The sequence below is a fragment of the Mytilus trossulus genome, chromosome 9 (genome assembly GCF_036588685.1).
Source record: "Mytilus trossulus isolate FHL-02 chromosome 9, PNRI_Mtr1.1.1.hap1, whole genome shotgun sequence".
Taxonomy (NCBI): Eukaryota; Metazoa; Mollusca; class Bivalvia; order Mytilida; family Mytilidae; genus Mytilus; species Mytilus trossulus.
This window is the reverse complement of record NC_086381.1, coordinates 23,972,723-23,999,847: the sequence shown is the minus strand read 5'-3', so window position 1 is coordinate 23,999,847 and position 27,125 is coordinate 23,972,723. Positions and strand designations below refer to the sequence as shown.

General features: G+C 32.6%; 1 protein-coding gene across 1 annotated transcript in view; it reads right to left on the bottom strand.

The window, feature by feature from the left end:
- The window catches only part of LOC134684405 (uncharacterized), a 99,931-nt gene that overhangs the window by 34,316 nt on the left and 38,490 nt on the right, over window positions 1–27,125 (bottom strand). Inside the window, exons 8-14 of the mRNA XM_063543689.1 lie at window positions 26,621–26,941; window positions 21,551–21,904; window positions 15,677–15,991; window positions 11,438–11,776; window positions 6,908–7,147; window positions 6,212–6,550; window positions 5,235–5,609 (exon numbers count right to left, since the gene is read on the bottom strand). Coding sequence (XP_063399759.1) covers window positions 5,235–5,609; window positions 6,212–6,550; window positions 6,908–7,147; window positions 11,438–11,776; window positions 15,677–15,991; window positions 21,551–21,904; window positions 26,621–26,941 — 2,283 coding nt within the window. The remainder of the gene's footprint in view (window positions 1–5,234; window positions 5,610–6,211; window positions 6,551–6,907; window positions 7,148–11,437; window positions 11,777–15,676; window positions 15,992–21,550; window positions 21,905–26,620; window positions 26,942–27,125) is intronic.

The window sequence follows — 27,125 nt, the reverse complement described above, 5'->3', positions numbered from 1 at the left end:
CTACCTTTTTAAAAGTAAAAATCTAAGTATGATGAAAATGAGTAGTCTGTCTAGATATTGAGCATTAGAAAAAGAAATGTAGAATGCATACACATATAATATAACTGCTAATGAGATATCAGATACATGGTACCTAGTTTTGATAAGATGTTTATAAACTTTTTTTAAAAGAATCTATGATAATATTTTCTCGATTTTTCAATTGAGTATCAGAAATAGTTAATTACATAGGAAATAAACTGTTATCACAGAGATATGTGTCGCATTTTTGTAATGTCAATAACGCAAATGTTGAAATTAAAAGAGCAACACTTTAACATGTACGTTTTGCAAATATTCAAAGTCAATGAATCATGACTGAAAGTACTTGGCTTAACAATCTCAATGACAATGAGATGTGCCAATGCTAATATACCAAATACCATTGACGTATCATAAGTAGTTCCCTTTAAACAGACATAAACACAAACTGATACATGTAAACTAAGCAAAATTTCAAAGTCATTAAACCATATCTGAGGGTAAAAATTCTCCTTGGTTATGCGATATGCCAATGCTTATTCAAACTGCATACCGAATATCATTGATCTATTACTCTAGTGATGATCCATAAACGAAACCTAATCACAAACGTATACATGAAAAGTAAACAAAAGTTTCAAATTCACTAGATCGTGACTGAGGGAAGGGAAACAAATCTCCATGGAAATGAGATATGCCACTACTTATACAACTGCACAACAAATATCATTTACTTACCACAAGTAGTTCTCCCTATACTGACCTAATCACAAACTTTTACATGAAAATTAGGCAAAAAGTCCAAATTCATAGACGATGACTTAGGGAGCGGCGCCAAAACATATCCATGAAAATGAGATGTTCCAATGCTAATACAACTGCATATCAAATATCTTTGACTTACCACTAGCGGTTCACTATAAACTAGACCTAATCACAAACTGATACATTGTTGACACCGCCGCCGCCGACGACGACGACACCGGAAACAGCATACCCATGTCTCGCTTTTTGACTCCGTCAAGCGTGACAAATTGTTTTTTTTATGTAACTTCTTCTTCTTCTTTAGTTTTTCAGTAGTCCTTCAATAATCTGAAGATTATTTACTGTTTGCGAGCGCAGCGTGACCAATATATATATTTACAAAAACAAAAACAAAAATATTTAGAAATAAATTTGAGGTGCATAATTTATTAAAATTGTGATTATAACTATGTACATAGGCTAATAATGAGTTAGATGAATTTGTGGAGAACAGCTGGTGTGAGCTGTTCTCTGAAATTGTCGACTGTGGCGACAGCGACTGTTTGCATTGGCAATAAGTTCCATTGAGTTATGGTATATGAAAAAAATGAGTATTTATATGTATCTTTTTTGGTTAAAATGTGTCTAAAGGTATAATTATGGTTTTTACGGGTTCTACTGTCTGATGCTATGAGAATAGCAGATGGTTTAGCTACGATTTGATGTACTATTTTGTAGAACATTATTAATTTTGTGCGTGTTCTTCTTTTCCTGTAGAGTTGGCCAGTTTAGGGTGTTTATCATATCTGTCGGGCTACTGATGTTATATTATCTGTTACAGATATATCTGGCAGCTCGCCTTTGGACCATCTCTATTTTTGAGGTTTGTTCAACTGTGTTAGGGTCCCATACTGAACATGAATATTCCAGTTTAGGACGGACTAGTGCCAGATATGCCTGAGTTTTGATGTTCTGACATGATGTTTTTAAGTTTCTTTTTAAGAAGCCCAGAGATTTGTTGCCATTAGCTATGATGTTGGCTGTATGTTTTGACCATTTTAGGTTTGATTGAAGTGTAATGCCCAGATATTTAGCCGAAGAGGCAAGTTCCAGTTTGTGATTGTGAAGGATATAGTTATGTTTAAATGGGTTTTTCTTCTGTGTGACTGTAAGGACTGTGCATTTGTCTTGATGGAAAGCCATCAACCAGTCTTGCTCCCACCTAGCCAGCTGCATCTAAATCTAACTGTAGTGCATCGCAGTCGCTTTAAGAATCGATGGTTTTGTAGATGATACTGTCATCGGCAAACAGTCTGAGCTTACTGGATGATAGGTATTCTGGTAGGTCATTAATGTATACCAAGAATGATACTGGGCCCAGAACTGTACCTTGAGGGACACCTGAGGTGACTGGGGCTAGGTCAGATGACTCTCCATCCAGGATAACTATTTGTGTTCTGTCATTTAAGAAGGCAGAGACCCAGTTTAGAGTTTCATTTTGGATACCGTAATAGTGTGATTTATAGAGTAATCCTTTATGAGGGACTTTGTCAAAGGCTTTGGCAAAGTTCATTATAATTAAGTCTATTTGAGTGTTGTTGTTATTATTTGCTGCAGGTTCTTGGATGAATGAAATGAGTTGAGTTTCGCAAGAGTTAGACTGACGGAAGCCATGCTGGAGGTCATACAGTATATTTGTCTTTTCAAGATGGTTAATGATGTGTTTTGTGATGATATGCTCCATAAGTTTACAGGAAATACATGTCAATGATATAGGACGGTAATTTTCTGGTTTATATTTTTCCCCTTTTTTGAATGCTGGTGCTACATTGGCGTGTTTCCAGTCTCATGGTGTAATGCCAGTTTCAAGAGATGTTTTAAAGATAAGTGTGAGAATTGGAGCTGTTTGGTCTTTGAGTTCTTTAAGTATTCTGCCGCTGATGTTGTCTGTGCCAGTTGCCTTATGTGGGTTTATATTGTGTAGAAGTTTCTTGACACCAGGTTAAGATATTTCAAGTGGTGTTATCACAGGGTGTGAGCTAGGAACTTTGTCTGGAATGGTGTTATTTCTGTAGTAAACACTGATTGGAATTGTGTGATGAGGATGTCTGCCTTTTGCTTTGTATCGGCTGTTAACTGTCCTTCTTTTATTCAGTGGTGCAACACCGGTTTTATCTGTGCGCAGTGATTTAATAAAGGAAAATAGCTTTTTAGGTTTAGATTGATTGTTGTACTGTTGGTCTGGTTCATTTATGGGTAGGTCTAAGAAAATTTTTTCAATATAACCCCAGTTTGCAGTTCTTTGTTCTTTTTGTACTTAGATATAGGAAGATGTGGTGTGAGTGCCAATGAGACAACTCTCCATCCAAATAACAATTTAAAAAGTAAACCATTATAGGTTAAAGTACGGCCTTCAACACGTAGCCTTGGCTCACACCGAACAACAAGCTATAAAGGGCCCCAAAATTACTAGTGTAAAACCATTCAAACGGGAAAACCAACGGTCTAATCTATATAAACAAAACGAGAAACGAGAAACACGTATATATTACATAAACAAACGACAACTACTGTACATCAGATTTATGACTTAGGACAGGTGCAAACATTTGCAGCGGGATTAAACGTTTTAATGGATCCAAACCTTCTCCCCTTTCTGAAACAATAGCATAACATCACAACATAGAAAAACATACAATAAAATATCAATTGGCAGACTTAACTCAATAAAAAAACGTATGATTACACAATGAACGAATAAATTTGATCTGCGATATCTGAATACAAATGCACAGTAAATTAAATATTAGAGATAAACATTCATGACCAAAAAGGTAACAAACAAATTCAAACACACTGAGAAATATTTAACCAATCAATGTTCAGATTTTTGTTCAATCAATGTACTTGTTTTTTCAGATGTCGGTACTTTTCAGCATACTTGATGTCTTGTTTCATTTTATAATAGAGCTTGTTTTTTCTATTGATCATTTTCCTTAGATTGTTGTGAATCCAAGGTAGTCTGGTTTTGTATGTTAGGAACTTTTGTGGAATGTTGTTTTCGACTGATTTTGAAAGATTCGTTTTAAATGTGTTCCACATGTCATTTACATTTGTTTTGTCCTCTAGGTTTAGTAGATCTTTGTATGCTTTTTCTAGATCTGATTTGATGTTACTCCAGTTAGCTTTGTTGTATTTCAAGATTTTTCTAAGTTTTTCTCTCACCCTGCGCAGCCAGATGTCAGATTTTAAATAGACAATATAGTGGCCACTAAGGCCTATTGGTGGTAGTGTACTAACCTTGTTAAAATTCTTTCTTTTAGTGTTGGTATGTTCACTATTTGATGTAAATTGTGATTGTATATTAGTCCTAAGAGTGAATTATGCTGTACACGATCTGGTTTCCCAGGTGTTACTTCAGGGACCGACCAGTAAATGTGGCCTAGGTTAAAATCACCACCTTCTAATATGTTACTTGTTGATGTTTGATAAATTCTACTTAATGATAAATCTAGTTGTTTGATGGAGTTTCAATCATCTGATGGTGGTCTATAGAAATGTCCAACCAGAAGGTATTTTGCACCCTATATGTTTATTTGTGCCCAAATGATTTCAGTCAGTTTAAAGTTTTTGGATTTCTGTACTGATAAATTCTTTGGTGACTGCAAGTAATATCCCTCCCCTAGCTTTGGTTGTTTTTACTTGGTGGGCGATCAGTTCTATAAATGTTGTATAGATCTGTTGGGAAGTATTCAAATGAGGATGAATTTTTGTCAAGCCAAGTTTCAGTACCAAGGATGATATCTGGTTTTGCAGAGTCTATCAATTGTAAAAGTTCTGTTTTTTTTTTTTTTTATTTCGAATGAACTGGAAATTAATGTTAAGAACTCTAATAGGTTTTCTGTTTTTATTTGCTATCCGTTGTTTCTTTTTATTTTTACTTTGTTTAGGTATTGATGAGGATGTGGCTGAAAAATGATAGATTTTTGTTGACAATTTTGGAGTTGATCCTCAGAAGTTAGCAAAATATGCATATGATTGACATAACTTTACCTTATTCTTATAGTTCAAAAAGTTCTTATTCACTATATAGTTAATTATTTTACAACTAATAAGCAGCAGCTATGAAAACACATCAAAGATACCCGATTTATATTTTTGTACCCCTTGCACGCCTTCGTGAACAAAATACGAATCAGTGACCAGTTTTTAAATACATGTATGCATTTTCTTTCAAACTGATTACCGTTGTCTTCAAAACTAATTAGAAGCGTCCTGAAATTAGTTAGACCAGACTGAGTGATTCAAAGAAATTATTTTGTAAACTGTCAAAATTTGTCAGTACAACGTAAATTTTTCGGTAAAAAAATATTACGAAAAGAAAAAAGAAATCTGCCATAACATCGAAAGATTGACCTTTTGTAAATGAAAGCGTGATAATGTATAGAGCAAAAGCGTAAAGTACTTACAGTCTGACCAACAAAGATGAAGGATTGATTTTCCATTTTCATCTGTTTTACAAAAGTCTCCTCCATTCATAATAAAGCATTCCATCCCCTTGAAATCACTCTTTTTAGCACACATAAATAATGCATCATTTAAGTCATTTAAATCTAAAGTCACACCTGCATCTAACAATTTTTTGACGTGTGAACTAATAGTTTTAAATCTACTTCCACTAACAGAGGCATAATATTGATAACCAATTCTCAAATTTTCATCCCGCTTTCCCCACAAGATAGCAATGGCTTTTTGTATCACTGTCTTGCCTTTGTTGTCAGAACTTTTGAGACACGGGTTTTCTTTTAGCAAACAGTCGAATAACGACACAGCACATTCATCATCTGCATTTAGTTTGTGAATAAAATAACAATAAATTAGAAACTTCTTTAAATGATGGTACATAACACAAAAAATAAATGTTTACAGTGTGTTTAGATTAAGGCATACTTTTTTGTACACACATTTTGGTTCTAGGAATAAAATAAAATTGAGAATGGAAATGGGAAATGTGTCAAAGAGACAACAACCCGACCAAATAAAAAACAACAGCAGAAGGTCACCTACAGGTATTCAATGTAGCGATAAATTCTCGCACCCGCTGGCGTCCTTCAGCTGGCCCCTAATCAAATATATACTAGTTCAGTGATAATGAACGCCATTCTAATTTCTAAATTGTACACAAGAAACTAAAATTAAAATAATACAAGACTAACAAAGGCCAGAGGCTCCTGACTTGGGACAGACGCAAAAATGCGGCGGGGTTAAATATGTTTGTGAGATCTCAACCCTACTTTCAACTTTACTTTGAAAATTATCAGAAATAAAAACGATATAAATAAGTTACAACCTGACTGGATTGTAAAGTAATGATATACATACAAATAACTGAAATATGTGCGTAAAAGAAAACGGAGGAAAATTCCGTATATTCCTCAAAACTTACCTGTCAAATCAATTATGTAATGTAGAGCAGTTCCGCTCTTCCCAACATGGTTAACATCTGCTTTATGAACCAATAACATCTTTACAGCTTGAGGGCATCCAATTTGACAGAAGTAAATAAGTGGTGAATCGTCCAAATTGTTTTCTAAATTAACATGTACTCTTTCTTCAGAAGACAAAATCTTAAAAGTAACGTTGTCAAGATCTTCTTTGTAGGAAGATACATTCTCTGTTTTAATTCTTTTCCAAAAATTACGGAAGAAAACATCAACATCGTTGTCCAAGTTTAGGTGATCAGTAAGCGTATCTAGTATTTTTAACGACACTTCTAGGCTTTGATCTGTAAACATAAATAATACTGTTAGGTAAATACAAAGAAAGGAATATTAATGTTGATTATTGTTATTGTGTTTACTTTTCTATAAATTGTATTTGACCGAAAATAGAAAAAGTATTTCAACGATTTTTTTTAAAAATTAACCACAATTCTTATTCAGCTTTTTTCTTCTGTAAATCTTTTCCATTCTCGTTTGTTTTCTTATTTGAATTTTTTTTTGTTATATTTAAGAATATTATTATTTTTATTGTTAATTTACTCGTTGAATTTGCATTTTTAAGTATTAATCGTTAATATTTTGCCAATAGTCAAGACACGCATTTTGATAATCTAATAAATTATATCTTGGCATTTACTAACCGATCGCTATACACATCTCAAATACTTTTAATTTGTCGTTTTTGTTCTGTAAAATATCAGGATTGGCAGATATAAGTTTCTCAACTCCTTCAAACTTCTGATTTTGTATTGCCAATTCTAAGGGAGAAAATCCATCATTATCCTTAAGATTGACGTTTGGTGTCGTTGCTAAAAGTGCACCAAGTATTTTGGACAATTTTTGTTCTTTATTGTGGTAACCAAAACCTAAATATATTCTATCTGAAAAAAAAGGAAGAGAAAAAAAGACAATTAATCTAATATCAGTTGTAAGCATTTGTCATTTGTTCATTCCTTTTAAGTTTTCATATTGTTCTTCTGTCTATACAAATCGTGCCAACTGACCTTTTTACAACATTAGTTTGTATGTTAAATTCATGATATAGTCCCCCATTGTTTTGTAACGTTCCGGTGATTCTTATTAGGATAACTGTTGTTACTTATGTTGGCCTTTGGTAAAGGGAGTTATCATAAAAATCATGATGGAAGTTCATTAATTGAATTATTACTATAATTTGAGAAATACAAAAAAATGTATAACAAATACAGAGCTTTATAAAATATATGACATGAACTTAAATACGTTAATCATAATTATAACGAACGTATGGGCTTTGCCCATTGTTGAATGCCGTACTATTGATTGTTATATAATTGTTAATGTTTGTGTCATTTTGGTCTTTTGTGGATAGTTGTCTCATTGGCAATCATACCACATCTTTTTTTTTATATATAATACGACAAGGTGCATTACTTGCACCAAGTTTAATAAAAAAAAATCTTCTGGTGCTCGGTGCACGACATTCTAATGTTCTGTATACTTGGTGCAGGCAAAGCTACTTGATGCACGGCTTCTAATACTGCACATACTCAGTGTATTAAATCTACTTGGTGCACTGCATTCAAATAATCAGCGTATTCCGTCAGTGCATCGTAAGCGAGTTATCCCAGCAAACAGTACGTCAGCATTTAATATTGTCACCAAGTTTTCTTACTTAGCGCAACAAATTATGATTTGAGAGGAACTACTAACTGCATGGAGGTTTTTGGAGAGAAGCTCCAAGTAGGAACATGCGTTCGATATTTATACATAATCGTCGTTACGGGTGACGTAATACACAATTTATTCATTAACAAGAAAACGTAACGTTACATTTAGCGCGTCATACTAACTCTTAGTATAAACATATATAACATGACCAATTACACGTATAAATAAAGTAGATATACAGATTTAAAGAAGTCATTATATAATGTTAGGTCCAGATAAGCTATTTCTTCTGTAAAATACGAATCAGAACACGACAACGGACATCTGCGTTTATCACGAGAGGAACAGAGACCACAGTAAAAATATCAGCCTTTAAATCACCGAGGCAGAGCTGTATTATAATAATTGTGGCTAACAAAAACAACCTGAATAAGATACGGATCATGTGTGTCATTATCGCATACAACTATTTAACATCGATTTTTTTCTCTTTCTATTCAGCATATTATTCCGTCAAATCAACGAAAGGTATACACCTGTTTTCAAAGATGTAGCATGAATAGATAAACCAAGGTGCCTGGAATATAGTCCAAAAAGAAAGAAGACTGTTAAGGAAATTAAATGTAAGAAAAAACATATTGGAATATAAGGGACTTCGTAAGATAGTAACTCAACAGGATTATTAATACGTATGCAAAACAAATAGCCAGATGTCAGTCAAAAGTGAACATACAATTATATGTATTTCGTTCTTAGTATACTTTTCGTAAGCATACTGATGATAGTTATTTTGTACTTTGGTTGTATGGCTGAGCGTTACTAGATTGATAAAAAGAAATTTAATTAAAAGTATAATCCCGATCTACCCCTAAAAGGTTTTACAATACAAAAACATAACAAGAGGCTGTCACAACGACAGCAAACCAGATTTGTCAACATTTATTTGTGTCCTGGGAATATCACAAGAACCATTACTGATGAATACCATTACTGATGAATGGTGAAAGTGAAAATCGTCAATATCAAATTTGATATACATATCAACATATTAAAATTTGAAAAGCTTAGATTGAATGGTTCATGAGTAAATGCAACAACGGTAATGGAAACGCCATTTACATCTTTCAAGAACCATAACTCCTGAACGGTAAAAGTCAAAATTGTCATTAATGAACTTGACCTCTATTTTGTCATCAGTAACAACATATAAAAATTTAAAAAGTTTTGGTTGAATGGTTCATGAGAAAATGCACGGACACGACTGGAAACACCATTTTTCAATCTTTCAAGAACCATAACTCCTGAACGGTAAAAGTCAAAATCGCCATTATTAAACTTGACCTTCATTTAGTTGTCAGTAACAACATATTAAAAATTTTAAAATCTTTGGTTGAACTGTTCATGAGTTAATGCACGGACAACATTTGATTCCCGCCTGGCCGCCCGCCGTACATCCCCAAATCATTAACCGACATTTTTGTCACAAAAATCCGGTTAAAAACAGGAGGAAATAAAAGTTATTATTTGATCTACTTTTTTAATGGTTTAAATTTTATAACTTATATTAAATCAATATCTTCGTGCATGACGAAAAAAGGTGTTGAAAAGAACTGATAATTGAGGTAAATCTGTGTTACGTCCAAGTTCCATAACTTTGTACAAAATCATCAGACCGGAACAAAACTATATCACGAACTGTTCATCATGAGAAACTATGTACCAATTATCAAATCAATATCTGCAAGAATGACAAAACAAAAAGCTTCAGAAACGGAATACGTTTTCTAAGTAAAATGATAATAATATATCTCTGTCCAAAACCACCAAAGCTGAACAAAATTGTAACTAGTCATGATAAAATAATATACCATATACTACGTCGGTTTGAAACTTATAATATCAGTACCTCGAATTTATACTTCAACACCATCGTGTACTATTTATGAAGTTGATACGGAATATCTAACATCTATGTCTTAGTAAATTCTAAAAGGACGATACTTTCTCTGACATAACTAGTTCGTCAAATTTCTGTTAAGAAACAGGTCAGGTTTTAAAAAGTCTGATTAGTATACGCATCTCATCACTATCGACTGAGTTTGGAAATGTATATTCCATATATTGTATATTCCATATATATGCAGGAGAAGTTGGTATATTGAAGCTATGGTAGAGCAAAATTATAACTTCAACATGAAAATTGTCTCGTTTGTCATGGATTCTTGAACTTAAATGACTGCTAATGTCTAATTAAAGGTAGAAGTCTAAATAAGAAGTCGTGGTTATAGTTTCGATATTTCTTTTTAAGCAAGATGTAAAAATGAAATCCAATGCATTCAGATAAAATGGTTAATTGAAAGAACAACATCAATATACAGTTTCTGAAAGTGGAATTAAATTATCTGGCTTTTTTATCATCTTGTTCCTGACAATGTATAAAGGATCTACGATTGTGATACAAATGACAGGTTAAGCTAGCTATAAAACCGGATTCAATTCACCTTATGCGTTTAATGTGTCACAGTTTTAGATTTTGTCATGTGATAATGGAGTTTCTGTTTATTTTTTTCTTCAGAAGTTAGAGATTTGTTTTAAAGACTAAACAGCCTATTCACTTCTACCAGTGATTTTTTCTTATCACTTTGTGTGAATGTATTTTATTATTTGAGGAACAATTATGATGAACATAAGTTAGGGTCACCGACTTAAATTTGTCACTATAGCAACATCAGTTTCGTGTTTTTACGAATATTAGCATGATTTTGGCTTGTTATTTAAACTCTAAAAACTTCCATTATATCAAACATACAAGCATAATATTTGTTTCACGTTAAACAGTAGATTTGTGTCTAGCAAATACAGATTAAGATTATGCGACTCTCATTTCTTTTTTATCTAAATAAAATGTTTTATTTTATTCCCGCCAAAATGAAACGTAATAATGAAAAACGTTTTCAAGATCAAAACATATCTTCACAAACATTTCAAGAAGGAAAGTGCCATGTGTACTGTTAAAAAAATAGCAAAACAAAGTATATGTGACCGACCTTTCAGAAATGTTATAAGTAATTTTCATTTTATTTTCTCGTTATTTTTGAAGAAAAGAGCTGTTTTACTTCAGAACATTGGGTCTGACGTCCATTTTCCTTTTTGTTTACAATTAACAAAGTACATGTATGCCATATGGGTTCCTAAAGCTACAAGTTAATACTGTATGCTACAACTTTTATATTGAAAAGCGTTGAAAAGCGTTGCAGACGATTAAATGGTTAACAAATCAAAAATTTCGATAGAATAAATTTCAAAAAGAGATCGAGATTTGAAATGATCAGTAAGGATTTTCCTAATCTAATGGTTGCATGGGAAGGAAAAATGGTCACACAAAGTTACTGTACTTCGGATTTTACTGTAGGTTTTACAGTAAAATGAGGTCAAATTTAGAGAAATGAGAAGTCTAATAACCTTTTTTTTTATCATTTGCCTTACATGCCTGAATCAGAAATTAAAGAACACAATCTCACCTTTGGACCTGAAACAACTGTGCAAAACATTTTGACCATTTTTACCAATATGATTGGTATCTGCACCCGATTCCAAAAGTATCTGAACAACGGTTGGGGACATATATTCTACTGCAAGGATCAAAGCAGAGTCTTCACCCAGTGGTGTCAAATTTGGATCTGCTCCCTTTTCGGTCAGTTCTGAAACCATTTCCATTACTTTTTCCTCAAACATGCTGTTATTTATGCACTGTCCTACAGATTTGATTAACAGAACCAGTGGCGTTTTCCCATCAGAATCTGTTATATTAACTGATGCTGCTGCTTTCAACAGGATGCATACTGTTTCTTTTCTACTACCTACGTAAATTTAAGGCCAAATTGGGTCATTTTAATCGACATTAATAACAATGATACACGAAAAATTTGTATTTGATTATAATAACCTTGATAAAAAACAAGAACACTCTGTATTTTTATAAATATTTATAAAAAAGAATTTGTTTCATTTTGATGAACAACAAATATCAAGTTGATTATATCATATATCTCAAACATACTTAAATAAATATTCTAAAATATTCTATGCTTTTTTTCCTCTATACTAATAAATCAACATATTTGTAAGATATTTGTAGCAATGAAATCAAATCAAATATGAACAAACATAATGAAGTGAAAGAGTGATTCGGGCTATTTTATCAAACCATACACACGTTGCAAGTACTTGTTATGATATTCACATTTAGATTTTCATTAAATTAGTCCTTGCTTATTGCGATATTTACATATTGCTATATTAATTGTACATGTTGTATCGAGTCAACGATTCAATGATGCACGGTAGTAATACATTTTTGAGATGATCTATTTTTACAGCATCGAAACGTAGCTTACTTGTATCAATTCCAACGACACAGTATATTCCTAAGAACATTAATATGAGCATTCTCGAGTGATTGCGTGACTTATAACAAAGTGACTCAACTTAGACCGTATAAATTCTTTACCTCTGGAATCATCAGTGTAAATTCAAACTGAATTGATCCAAGCATGCACGAGAAAGAACTTCTTATGTAATAAATATTTTTTTATCTATCGGTTTATGTGAAATTTCTATAACAATAATTTAAAATATTTTTAAAATCAAAATGGGGATTTCTTAAATCAAATCAATATTCAAACTTTACTTTCATGAAACGTCAAAACATTACAAACCGTTTTGTGAAAATAAATTTGTTTGTAATATAGAGAATTACTTTTCAATCAGGTAACATTCACATATGCCATTTTTTTCATCATATGTTCCACAAACCCTTTTATAGCATTGTCAGTGAGTGTAATTTTGAATATAATAAAAATAACTAAAGCTTTTGAGTTTTGCTATTTGATTTTGGACTTTCCATTTTGGTTTTCCTGGGACATGTAGGAGTTAGGTATTTTCAGAAGTAAAATACCAAAAATGATCCGTTCATCAAACCAACCCTACAAAATCATTCATTTACAGGTAAAACGATGATTAACAAAAATATTTTAACGTATAACATGAAAACAAAGCAGACCTTAGAAATCATTTTGTACGACTTTGCACCCAGTATAGCTTATTAAAAACAACACAATAACGTCTGTTACACGGGCATTTTTTATGAAGATACACGGACTCTTTTTATGCAAAAAAAGTGCATCATGCATAAAGTGAGTTCATATGCATTATCGAACATCGTGTGTCATAAACACATTTATTTAGTATTATTATTTATATGAAAAGTATTCATAGAAACTGTATTTATAAAAAGGCGAGGTATTTCCGAAAGTGCTGCAATTATAAAAGTTGTCTACAAAGTAACTGACTGCAAGAGTAACTGCATCCATTTGATATGTCCAAGTACAAACATCTCGTGGTTTTGCTTAATAGTTAATCTGAAATCTTTAAAAATTTCTAAATTGAAATGTACGGAGATCTACATGTACCCCTTTTCTCTAAACATTCAAGGAATATGGTGTAGACGAATTGTGATCGGCATTTTTTGGAGGGGTATGAGCCAGAGATTAGAGCAATGATGATCCCTCTTTCCTCCGCCTTTTCCCTCCGACATTTTAGAAATGGAAAAGGAGAAGGAATTATGTGTATTGCTTTGTTTGTTTGCATGTTTATATGTTAAATTTTACATTTATAGAGGTATATATAAATTCAGGGGCATTGGATCCGGTAATGGGGATCATACTTGTTTTATACACAAACATTAAGAGCATATATACAGTCCGCCAAAAATTAAGCACCATGCACCTACTTTTATTCCAGCGATTTTTTGGTCAAATTTAAAAAAAATCAATTATTCCTCGAAAAAAAGAAAACAATCATATTGCAATTTTGCTAATGTATACCATAAACAAATCACAAATATAATTTTGATCACTTATGAAGGTTCTATACATGTAGGTTTTGCGTTTATAGAAATAGTGTAAATCACACAATTCAGTAACAGAATTAAAGTTTCATTGAGATTTTTTTTTTTTTACAACAATTGATCCCCCAATATCATTAACATTTTCTTCACATAACCTTTGGTATGTTCGGCAGATTTGATGTTAATATTTGAGTCAATAGCATGTGTAACAACCTCTGTTTCGGTACAGTTTCCTAACACGACATATCATTCTCGGTACAAGTCTTCAAAACTTTAGTTGAGGTATCTGATGAATTAAACAACAAATGCCACTTTCAAATTATAAATATTGTGAAGGTGGATCTCTGCGATTGAGATTTCCACGAATGGCAGCTCAGACATGTTTGATCGGGTTTATGTATGGAGACATGGAAGGCCTAAAAATAGTGTAAATGGCTTGTTGCTCTTTGGACTCGATTAAAAGAGACCTGTACTTACAGGAAGGCACTCTGCCGCCAGGTTTAAATGGGATAATGCCTATCTTTGCTTGAACATAAGAAGCTGAGAAAACACTCATGGGTCAGATGTGAATCAGTTTCTTTTACTGCCAGTAAACGCCATAATACGAATAACGCGGGAAACAAAAGGTCCCATTAGCAAACCAATGTTTGCACAATGACTGCATTCAGTGATAGTGGTGTTCCAGTACGGGGTTACTTTTTATAACGTTATAAGCTGGGTATGTATATTCTGCAGGGTAACATAAACGCTCAAACATACACAATTTGGTGCCTGAAACTATAGAAGTCCCTCATTTTAATAATCCCCACTTGCGACAACATTGCCAAGACCCTTATAAATGGTCGACAACGCTAAACCACACAGTGCCTTCCTGTAAGTACAGGTCTCTTTACACCACGTATGGTTGCCTCTATGAAGTCGACGGACCAATGTACAAACACTAACACGACCACACAGAGAAACAGTGTATTTGTAAACGCGAAGATGGGCTTTGATACAAGGTTGCTTGACTGCTTTATCGGAGTTCAATCTTTTTGGTCGTAACTAATTTTCTTAGTGTATGTTAAAGGTGATTCATAACACCAAACATTAATATTTAGTTTGCAATAGTTAAAAAAATATTTTTTTTTTTCGGTGGTGCATAACTTTTTGTGGACTGGATATATAAGGCCTCCCTCACTAGTACCAATTTATTTTATGTTAAAATATATAAAAGTGGCTGCGATAGAATACATAGACTTGTTTTCAGAATATTAGACTATTATAATAGAAAACATAGACTAAATGTTTTTTTTTTCGGTTGTCACTTTAAGAAGTCTTCTCAACTCTTCAATCTACTTCTTCTCCACTGGTAGGTATAAATGAAATAATCAATAATGTTACTAGAACATAAATGATAGAATTGCGAAGTGCTAATATATACGCAAAATCGCTAATTTATTAAAGACTTATAATATCCAAACATTGTGGTATATAAACCACATATATAAATACGTGTATAAATATGGCAAGTTCGTACTTGCCCCAGTAACAGAGATTAATAAATGATTTTTTTCAAAGTAGGTACCTTCCTTGAACGTAAAAGATTATTCAGTTTAAAATTAAGAAATTTTCACGATTTAAAGACGAATTCTATTTTTTCTCTCGCTACTCAAAGTAAGTTGCTAGACATAATCCCATTGTGTTGTAATCAAATGTAAAAATATTTTAAACCAATTTCGCAGTGTCAATTCTTCTCAATTTAATTAACGTCATTAATTTTAAACATTCAAATAAGTCTTAAATACAAAGAACAGTGTTCATACCTTATACAATTAAACGATAAAGAAAACTGTAATTTTTACTTCCTGACCTTTAGATAAGCCTGAGTAACTAGCTAATAGTGTTGTAAGTGCCGTATTTCCATGAGAATTCTTTTTATCTACGTCAACACCGTGTTCCAAAAGCATTTTTGTCGTTGTAGTTTGATTTAAATTTGCTGCAGCAATCAATGGCAAATCGGCTCCTAGACTGGGATCTGCTCCCTTTTTTAGAAGATATGGTAACACTTGTGTTATAGTAGACATATCCTGCTTCTCAATGAGATAGTAAAGAGGTGTATGCCCATCTTTATTTAAAATGTTAATTCTGACCCCTGCATTGACCAGTCGAACAGTTGCTTCCAAAACTAAAACATTTATATAGATATGAACCAAATAACACTAGATATTTAAACAACATTTGTGTGATGCCATTTTCTTGGTTCTTTTTTCGGAGCAATTTCGTAAATCTTTTCGACGCAATTCTCTTACACCAATTCATTAGTTATCTGTCTTACAATCTGACGTTGTTTATCATCTTAATAAAGTGTTCTCGTATTCTTTTATTTGTCTTTGTAAATTATTTTACTGTTATGTATTATATTTGATAATATATCTATTCGACTAGGCTCAGTACTAATATTCCCCGTCTTTGTTTTATTGTGCTACGGTAAATTTATGTTATCTTGTCTCTTTTTTGCCTGTGTGCTTTGTCTTCATACCTTAATGTTTTTTTGTTGACACATTTGTTTTATAGTGATTTAGGTTAAAACTCATTGTTGACTCCACTAAAAAGTAAAATCACAAAAATACTGAACTTAGAGAGGAAAATCAATTCGGAAAGTCAATAATCACATGGCAAAATCAAATAACAAAACGAATGGACAAGAACTATCATATTCCTGACTTGGTACAGGCATTTTCAAATGTAGAAAATAGTGGATTAAACCTGGTTCTATACCGCTAACCCTCTCACTTTAATGGCAGTCTTATCGAATTCAATTCAATTTAGACAAGTGTACCTACTATGTGTGTTTGTTGTATTCACACATCGCATTCACACATCGCTGTCAGTATATCGGAATTTTACGCAACTGTCATACAAGTGAGTGGTTTAGCTATATTTGACTTTAAAACCAGGTTTAATCAACCATTCAGAAGAAAATACCTGTATATGACAGCTGTTACCCATGCGTTTGATATACATATGCCTGAGATTTTAATTTTGCCATTAGCTTAGTCCGTTAAGAATGTTCGTTTGCCGCAGAGTTCGGTATTTGCGTTATAACACTTTTTTCTATTAACTTGTTTTATATTTCACTTGATGCTTCATTACACCATTTCACTCATATCATTTAGGTAGGCAATATTTTTTTTCTGAGACAATTGCATAGCAATACATAGTCCCCTATTTACGAGAACAAAATGCTAACTTGATATATTACTTGTCATGGTGTAAATTGTATATAAATTTTAGTTTCATATAACTATAATTAAAAAAATCACACATTCAAAAATAACTTAATTAATATAAACACCTCAATTCGCAACGAGGTATGTATACCTACATAATTAGTAAGTACTAACAGCCTTCATCGTGTGACGTTGATCAACAGGGTCATGACCAGGTCAACTAATATATACTGAGAACAAAATGCTAACTTGATATATCACTTGTCATGGTGTAAAGTGTATATAAATATTAGACAATATATTAAAACATGACGGAAAAAAGTGTTGAAAACTGGTTATTTTCGAGAATGTCTAAGGACCACAACTTTGCACTAGATCATCAAACTGGAACTAGATTCGAACTCGATCTGTAATTTGTCATGATAGAACAATAAACCCAATATCAATTCAATATCTTTAAGCAAAAAGAAAAGAAGTGTTGAATACTGATTTGCTGGACTGACAGATGGACAAACAAGAATGTGTCCTCAGTACACGAATGCCCCACTCGCACTATCATTTTCTATGTTCAGTGGACCGTGACATTGGGATAAAAACTCTAATTTGGCATTGGAATTAGAAAGATCATATCAAAGGGAACATGTGTACTAAGTTTGAAGTTGATTGGACTTCAACTTCATCTAACACTAACTTGACCAAAAACTTTAACCTGACGCGGGACAGACGGACGGACGAACGAACGAACAGACGGACGCACAGACCAGAAAACATAATGCCCCTCTACTATCGTATGTAGGGCATAAAAAAGAAACGGATGAAGTGCAAACCTTAAGTTCATTCAATTATAGTGAACTCCTGTAAGGATTTTGCACTCACGATGAAAATCAATGCATCCTTACACACGGAAGGTGAGTATCTTTCCAATTACCGTTCTTCCGGTCCTAATTAGTCAAACAGGGTTGATAAATAATATCATAAAATTTTGTTGATACACATGGAACTAGACAAAACATGTACACCATGAATGTTGTGGTCGCTTCCATTAAGATAATCCGTTACCTGTTCTATATTTCATACATACTTAACTTGTATAGCCGATTGTGCGCTATGGGCTTTGTTGAAGACCTATAATTGTTATTTTCTGTACTATTTTGTCTCTTGTGTAGAGTTGTTTCACCGGCAATGATACCACATCTTTTTTTTATTATAAAAACTAAATTGTCGAATCTTAATTATTATAATTACTGTTACACGGCTGGTAATCTACACACGCAGAACATTTGGTTCTGCAATGAAAACCGTGTTGATTTTCCGGTTGTGCTTGTGTGAAGCAATTGCCACCGCTTCGAAAGGTATATACATTTCTAAATAGCAATTTTCTTATTAGAATGATCAAAATATTGACAATCGGAGAATGCTATACTGTGGTGAATACTTGAACAAAAAGATACATGTATCATTTACTGTTGTACGTGGGGTTGAACTCCTACAAAATCAGGTGCCGCACGAGAATTTGCCTAAAAAAGTGACATTTAAATTTTAAAATGGTTATAACTACAGACCCTTAAGTTCAATTTACTTTTTATTCGGTCCATGGGGATGAATGTCGTTTTGGGCGGCGTGTACGCTGTCCAGTGTTGGTCTACATCTTAATAAATCTAAAAACCTCATATTTTCATTATGACATGCGTGAGGGAATCGGTTTTGATTGAGAACATCGTGAATGCGTGAGGGGACGTGAAATCATAATATTATATCCAAACTAGGAGTCTTTGAAAGTTGCCTATATGTGTGAAAAAACACATTTGTGTACATAAACAAAATTAATGAAATAGAATTTTGAAATATATTGTTGGAAGATAGGTTTTACTAACAATAAAAGGAAAAATTTGGACAACGATTTGATTCTAGCTACAAATAAAAATTGAAAAATTTCATCTCAGCACAGTATATATTTTTTACGAAAAGAGTTAACTCCCCTTGTATTGCGTATTTAAAAAAAAAATATCGCGAAAACACAAATTTTGATATTTGTTTGAATATTTTGATTTATACAATGCATCACAAAGTTTTCTGTCTAACCAATAAATTGCAAATATGTCGCCAATAAAGGCAACAGTAGTACAAAAAACAAATTCGGACTACAACCTAAAACTGAGGGAAACACATAAAATATAAGAGGAAAACTACGACACAATAGCAACACAAAATTTAACTTTAACACACACAGAAACGAATTACAATTTTACAATGGCCATTTTCCTGACTTGGCACAGGACATTAAAAAAATGGTTGGATGAACCCGGTTTTTACGACAATGGTAAATATATCATTTAAAGACAACATTACATGACAGGACTACAATACAAATAAATGATCGAACATATAGGGCAGAGTAAATCTCCAGTTATAGCTAACAAAAGGTACCAGGTTTAAAAAAACGCTTATACGTCAGACGCGGCTTTCGTACACACAAGGCTTACCAGTGACGCTCAGATGAAAAAAGGTCGAATGCCAAGACAAGTACATTGAGGACCAAAAGTTCCAAAAAGTTGTGCCTAATACGGCAAGAATTTCTGCCTGGAATAAGAACATCCTTGTTATTTCGAATAATTCATAATTTTGCAACCAGTGATGTTTTATAAAATGACTATATAATAGATATACATGATAAAATCGAAGTGGTGACCAACTACACAATAAAAATTATTATTATTCTTATTATACAATATTTATATAGCGCATTATATAATTTGAAAAATTACCCTAAGCGCTTAACATGAATAAACAAAAAATAAGATACATAAGGTAAAAGCAAAATATACAATCACATAAATACAATTTCTGAGCAGTGGCGTGTAAAATGAAAACATTGATTGTCGGTTAAATAGAATAATATAAAAGAATGTACAACCCACATAAAAAATATCAAAAAAATTTAAAATTAATCAAAATGAAAGAAAAGTAAAAAGTTTCAAAAAAATTAAAATGAGTTAAGAAAAGTTTAAAATTTCCTCTGTATAAATTTAAAATAATGATTATCATTAAACCACAGTGACTCAAGTATTAAAAATTATTAAGTAAAAGTTCACAATACAATCAACTGGTAAAACAAATTGTTCATAGATTTACAAATTTACAAAAAATCAATGAAAGCACTTCGGAAAAAATATGTCTTAAGATCCTTAAAACGGATACATAAAACTACCTAAACAAGCACATAAAATTCACAGCCAAGTTAGTCAAAACCATACACGCACAAAGTGACGTAATATATGAATTTTTTAAACAATATCCCAATAATAGGATAGACAGAATCCAGGATTAGATTTGCAATACTGATATAACATTTATCAATAACAATGAAAATTACAATATTAATTAATATGAAACTGTGGTAGTAAACTATACCGATTATTTGCCAAAATTCACGAATTTGGACACATATTTGAAATTTATTTGTAAGACTTTTATTCATAAAAAGAAAACATGGTCATTTGTTTTTATTTCAAAATTCTATCTTATAATTTGTATTCATGCACACAAATTTGTTTTTTCATAAACAATCTAACCATATTTCAACGACTGATAGCTTGTATATAAAGATAGGATTTCAAGTCACCTCACGCATTCACGATGTCCTCAATCAGAACCGATCCCCTCACGCATGACAAAATGAAAATATGAGGTTTTTAGATTTATTAAGGTGTCTATCAACACCGGACAGCGTCCACGCCGCCCAAAACCACATTCATATCCATTGACCGAATAAAAAGTAAATTTTAACTTTTAGGTCTGTTACTAAAACCATTTCAAAATCCAAATATCACTTTTTTAGGCAAATTCTCGTGGAGCAACTGATTTTGTAGGAGTTCAACTCCACGTACAACAGTAAATGATACATGTATCTCTCTGTTAAAGTATTCACCACAGCATAGCATTCTTTGATTTTCAATATTTTGATCAGTTGAATAAGAAAATTGCGATTTAGAAATGGACATACCTTTTGAAGCGGCGACAATTACTCCACTCAAGCACAAGCGGAAAATCCTCTCACGGTTTTCATTGCAGAACCAAATGTTCTGCGTGTGTAGATTACCAGTCGTGTGTTATATGAATTCCGATTAAAGTGTCGCCAAAAAGTGATATCGATGGTTTCTCTAGTTCTATGGTAATTTATTCCTTTTCGAACCCATTGCATAAAAAAATGGTTGCCGGTGATCTCAAAATATCATTGGATGATTTTAAGGGTCATAACCAGTCCTTTTAAGCTAACTGGATGAATCAAAATATGCTCACAGGTGTTAATGAAGTTGACAACTTCGTGAAATGTGAAAGGGGGTTTTCGTTTAACAAAAAAAAAGAAAATTAATTTTTTGATCATTAGAGAGACAGATTCTGACATCCGAGGCTCGGACTTTAAAATTGATAATTCAACCTACTCGATCAGATAAATCTGATAATCCACTGGTATCAATGTAAGAATCTATTTGTATATCAAATTCAAAACTTACCTTCACAGTTTTCGCTTTCGTTTTGCATTCCAATTGCTGTTGTTTTAGTAGATACAGTTTCAACATTTCCTTCCAATTGATTGAATCCCATATCCATATTTCCTTCTGTTTTTGTGTCATCAATATTTTGTGTTTCTGGATTCGTCATCTCGTCGTTACTTTCTAAATTATGACAATTTGTAGTTTCCTTCTCACTATCGTTTTTTTGCAGGTTAGAATTATCATCAGCGTTGTGTATTTCACCATCACATGATTTCAATGAGCTGTCTGAAGCCGCCGCGTATTCATAATCTGATATGTATTCATCGGAACCATACGAGTCGTACGATTCATCCTGTATCATTTTCTTACAGGCTAAAATGTAATAACATGAGTGTCAAATATATATCCGTAGTAAACAAACATTCTTACGTATACACATACAAAGGAGTAAGTTCGGTAAGGGCCATATTTGGCCCCAATTAGAAAGTTCATAGTTACAAGACAATAAATGTTTTAAGTTGCCTTAAAGACATGTTAGAAAGTTTAACAGAACTGTTTTTGTCAAAGTTTAATTCCGACACGTTGATTTTTACATCCAAAAAAGGGTAAGATAAGGGATTTTGCTGAAATTTGACCAAATCAGCTAGATTTCAACCAAATAAAAGACCAGGAACATAGAGCGCAGGCGTCGACAAGCTTAAGATTCAAATAAGACATGTGAAATGTCTTCACAAACATTATTTTAAAAGATCTTTGTTGTCGACGTATGCACTCTATGTTTCCTGTCCAATAATGTATGGAAATTTACCCATTTTCATTGATTTTTTCGTAAAATAATCAACATGAGTACAACTTGTGACGTCATATGAAACGCTGAAACGTAAAATTTTCAACAAAATGGTTTATATCCTAGCTAGTCAAGGTAATAGGTATAATTTATCGTGATATTGGTCGATAAATCCGAATTTGAAATTTTCGCTAAAAGAGGGGGCCATTTTAGGACCTTATCGAACATTCTCCTTTACGGTATTGCTATTAAATCTATTCAATCTTTTATCATTACATGGATTACCTTTCCTTTGTAAAATATTCCGTGTCTGTACATGTATTCGTGAAGGCTCGTGTTCTTCTCAATTGAGGCTAATTCGTTCACAGGCCGGATCATAACGAAGACTTCAAAATTTGATAGTGCTGTTCCTCTTGTAATCACGCAGCGTTAATTAGTAAGACAAAAAACTGGTCCGAAAATACCTTTACTTTGCAGTTTGGACAAAATATGCTACATTTAATAAATGCGTTTTACATATACATTTTATTTTGTTTTAATCAAAATGTTTGTTACCAGGAATGCCGAAATAGTCGTTTTATATTTTAGATCTCTTAGGTGGAAAACAGGGAATCCCCCAGAAGGACATTTCAAACCAAAAAAAGAGTTATATTTTTATGACTGTTGTAATTCATACTACTTTTTCCCAAAAAATGAAATTGGTTTGGTGTGTCCTTATTGCATAAAAAACAACTTTTTAAAGAAAAAAATGTAACATCGCTAAATTGTAGCGACATAGCTCCTTGATAAGAAATTTATGGATTAAGGATCGCCGTGGCTCAATCAGTAGAGCACAGAACTACTAATGTGAATTTGTTCGATAGTATTTGGCTCCTTGACAAGTTACGTGGTATGATATCTTGCATAAAGGATGTTATTGATAAAATAAAATCAATATTAAACAAGAGGCTCTCAAGAGCCTGAATCGCTCACCTTAATTCTTTTGGTTAAATCTCTCATCAATGATTATTTTGGCTTATCAATTTATTTAAATGTTTTTTGAATCGTCCTATTTTCTTCAAAAGCCAAAAAAAATAATCATTTTCTCCTATGTTCTATTTTAGCCATAGTAGCTATGTTTTTTGACATACAAGGAAATAAAATATAAAATTTATACTAGATACTCTGAAACTCATTTAGCCTAAGTTTGGCTGAAATTGATACAGCAGTTTCAAAGGAGAAGATTTTTTAAAGTAAGTCAACATGATGAACAAATTGTGAAAAAAAGTCTTTAAAGGGCTATAACTCCTTAAGGGGTCAATTGACAATTTTGGTCAAATTGATTTAATTGAAGATCTTACTTTGCTGAACATTATTGCTGTTTACAGTTTATTTCTATCTATAATTATATTCAAGATAATAAACAAAAAAAGCAAAATTTCCTTAAAATTATCAATTCAGGGGCAGCAACCCAACAACAGGTTGTCTGAATCATCTGAAAATTTCAGGGCAGATAGATCTTGACCTGATAAACAATATTACCCATGTCAGATTTGCTCTAAATGCGTTGGTTTTTGAGTTATAAGCCAAAAACTGCATTTGACCCCTATGTTCTATTTTTAGCAATGGCGACCATGTTTGTTGATAGATCTTAACTTCGGATACAATTTACAAACTAGATACCCTAAGGAACATTCAGTTAAAGTTTGGAAGTATTTGGCCCTGTAGTTTCATAGGAGAAGAATTTTGTAAAAGATTTCTAAGATTTACGAAAAATGGTTAAAAATTGACTATAAAGGGCAATAACTCCTAAAGGGGTCAACTGACAATTTCCTTCATGTTGACTTATTTGTAAATCTTACTTTGCTGAACATTATTGCTGTTTACAGTTTACCTCTATCTATAGTAATATTCAAGATAATAACCAAAAACAGCAAAATTTCCTTAAAATTATCAATTCAGGGGCAGCAACCCAACAACAGGTTGTCTGATTCATCTGAAAATTTCAGGGCAGATAGATCTTGACCTGATAAACAATATAATCCCAGGTCAGATTTGCTCTAAATGCTTTGGTTTTTGAGTTATAAGCCAAAAACTGCATTTGACCCCTATGTTCTATTTTTAGCAATGGCGACCATGTTTGTTGATAGATCATAACTTCGGATACAATTTACAAACTAGATACCCTAAGGAACATTCAGTTAAAGTTTGGAAGTATTTTGCCTAGTAGTTTCAGAGGAGAAGATTTTTGTAAAAGATTACTAAGATTTACGAAAAATGGTTAAAAATTGACTATAAAGGGCAATAACTCCTAAAGGGGTCAACTACCCCATTTCCGTCATGTTGACTTATTTGTAAATCTTACTTTGCTGAACATTATTCCTGTTTACAGTTTATCTCTATCTATAATAATATTCAAGATAATAACCAAAACAGCAAAATTTCCTTAAAATTACCAATTCAGGGGCAGCAACCCAACAACGGGTTGTCTGATTCATCTGAAAATTTCAGGGCAGATAGATCTTGACCTGATAAACAATATTACCCCATGCAGATTTGCTCTAAATGCTTTGGTTTTTGAGTTATAAGCCAAAAACTGCATTTGACCCCTATGTTCTATTTTTAGCAATGGCGACCATGTTTGTTGATAGATCAAAACTTCGGATACAATTTATAAATTAGATACCCTAAGGAACATTCAGTTAAAGTTTGAAAGTATTTGGCCCAGTAGTTTCAGAGGAGAAGATTCTTGAAATAGTTTACGACGACAGACGACGACAGACGACGGACGACAGACGACAGACGACAGACGACAGACGACAGACGACGGACGACGACGGACGCCAATAACAAAAAAATTAAATATTATTAAGGTTAATGTAATAATAGAAACATATTTTTTTATTTTCAAATTTTGTGCAAGTTAAAACCAATTTCAAGCAATATTTTGTACATGTTATAACATGCATGAGGTACTTTTGTATATGTTATAAATTATATTTTTGCATTGTACAAATTATATCATGTACACAATTTTTGTAATTGTTATTACCTGTACAAAATCTCAACTTGTACACGACATGAATATATATAAAACTTACTCTAATTAGTTTTTATCCGGTATTAATAGTATATTTGAAAATCGAAACAATGCAAGCAAGAATCGATACATAAATGATTTTTTTTAAACGTCAGGCCTACATGTCCGAGTTCAATCCGTGAAATTACTTGATCGTTATCGAAAAAAGGGCCACAAAACAAAGTTATGTTTTTTATAAAAAAAAAATATACACGGAATCATCCTTAGTGATCATGAAAACAAATTAAGAGCATACTGGAACAAGAATTGTCTTTTGTAATGATGTGATTTGCGCAACATACTCAACATCCGATAATAATACTTGTAATACCTTGATAGATATGAACAAAGTATATATAATAAGAATGTTTTAATTTTTTTTATGACAAATAAGTCCTCATTTTTATAGATGGTCTGAAATTCAGTGTAACAAAATGGTATCTGCATACTTGCCGTAGCGGAATTTGAACCATGCTATTAATCTGTTGACTTCACTTTGGACTCTCAATTGGTGCATTCGGCCGACTAGGTCGTATACTATTAGTGTTTGTCAATGAATGAAACCTTTTCTCGTTGGGATTGATCTCGATTTTTACATGGCTGTATGTAAATATTGTAAAAAAAAAAATAATGGACAAAATTGCAATGCAGTTTTATTTTATCAGTTTAAATACGTCTCAAAAGAGGGACGTAAGATACCAAAGGGACAGTCAAACTCATAAATCTAAATCAAACTGACAACGCAATGGCTAAAAATGAAAAAGACAAACAGAAAAACAATAGTACACATGACACAACATAGAAAACTAAAGAATAAACAACACGAACCCCACCAAAAACTAGGGGTGATCTCAGGTGCTACGGAAGGGTAAGCAGATCCTGCTCCACATGCGGCACCCGTCGTGTTGCTTATGTGATTACAAATCCGGTAAATAGTCTAATTCGGTAGGTCAAATTCATGAAAGGGAAGGGGATTGTAGTTACGACGTAAGGAACATATCAAACGACTATACAGGCGATATTTTCCTTCGACTTACCTAAGGATTTAACGGAGATAACACATATCATATAAGTTTCCATAAATCAGTAGTCAATGTTTAACTTTCCTGGTGAAGTACAAACCCATGTTAAAGGAACAACCAATTTAACATTGCCTTCTTTTTATTATTTTGCAAAAAATTATAGAATACGAACATGCTAAATATTTTTAAAATTTGTACATGAAAATAAATAAGATTGATACCTTTAGAAAAAACAGCATGCAGGGCAGTATTTCCATTATTTCCTATATGATTCACGTTAGCCTTTGCGTCGATCAAAACCCAAGCAACGTCAAACGATGGAAATGAAATCGCCTCCAGTAATGCTGAATTAATTCCATCGGCGGAGACATTTGGATTGGCCCCATTTTCAACCAGAAATGATACGTATTCAACGGTGGCAAATGGCGACCCTCTTTTGATAAATGTAACGAGTGGAGTTTCCTTTAAATTATTAACGGCATTGATATCTGCTCCATGTATCAAAAGACATGATATTATATCCTTGTTGAAGTCTTTTTTCTCTGCAAATACAAAAGTAGCATATACACAAGTCAAGCTTTATTTAATAAGATTCAAAATTCCTAAAATCTTACCACTTGTTCGATAAAAAATTAGCTATATGTGATAATAAAAGTAGGATATTAATATGGAACGCCAAAACTGTCTTGTAATGACCATTTTCATTATATGACGTGCATTTACCTT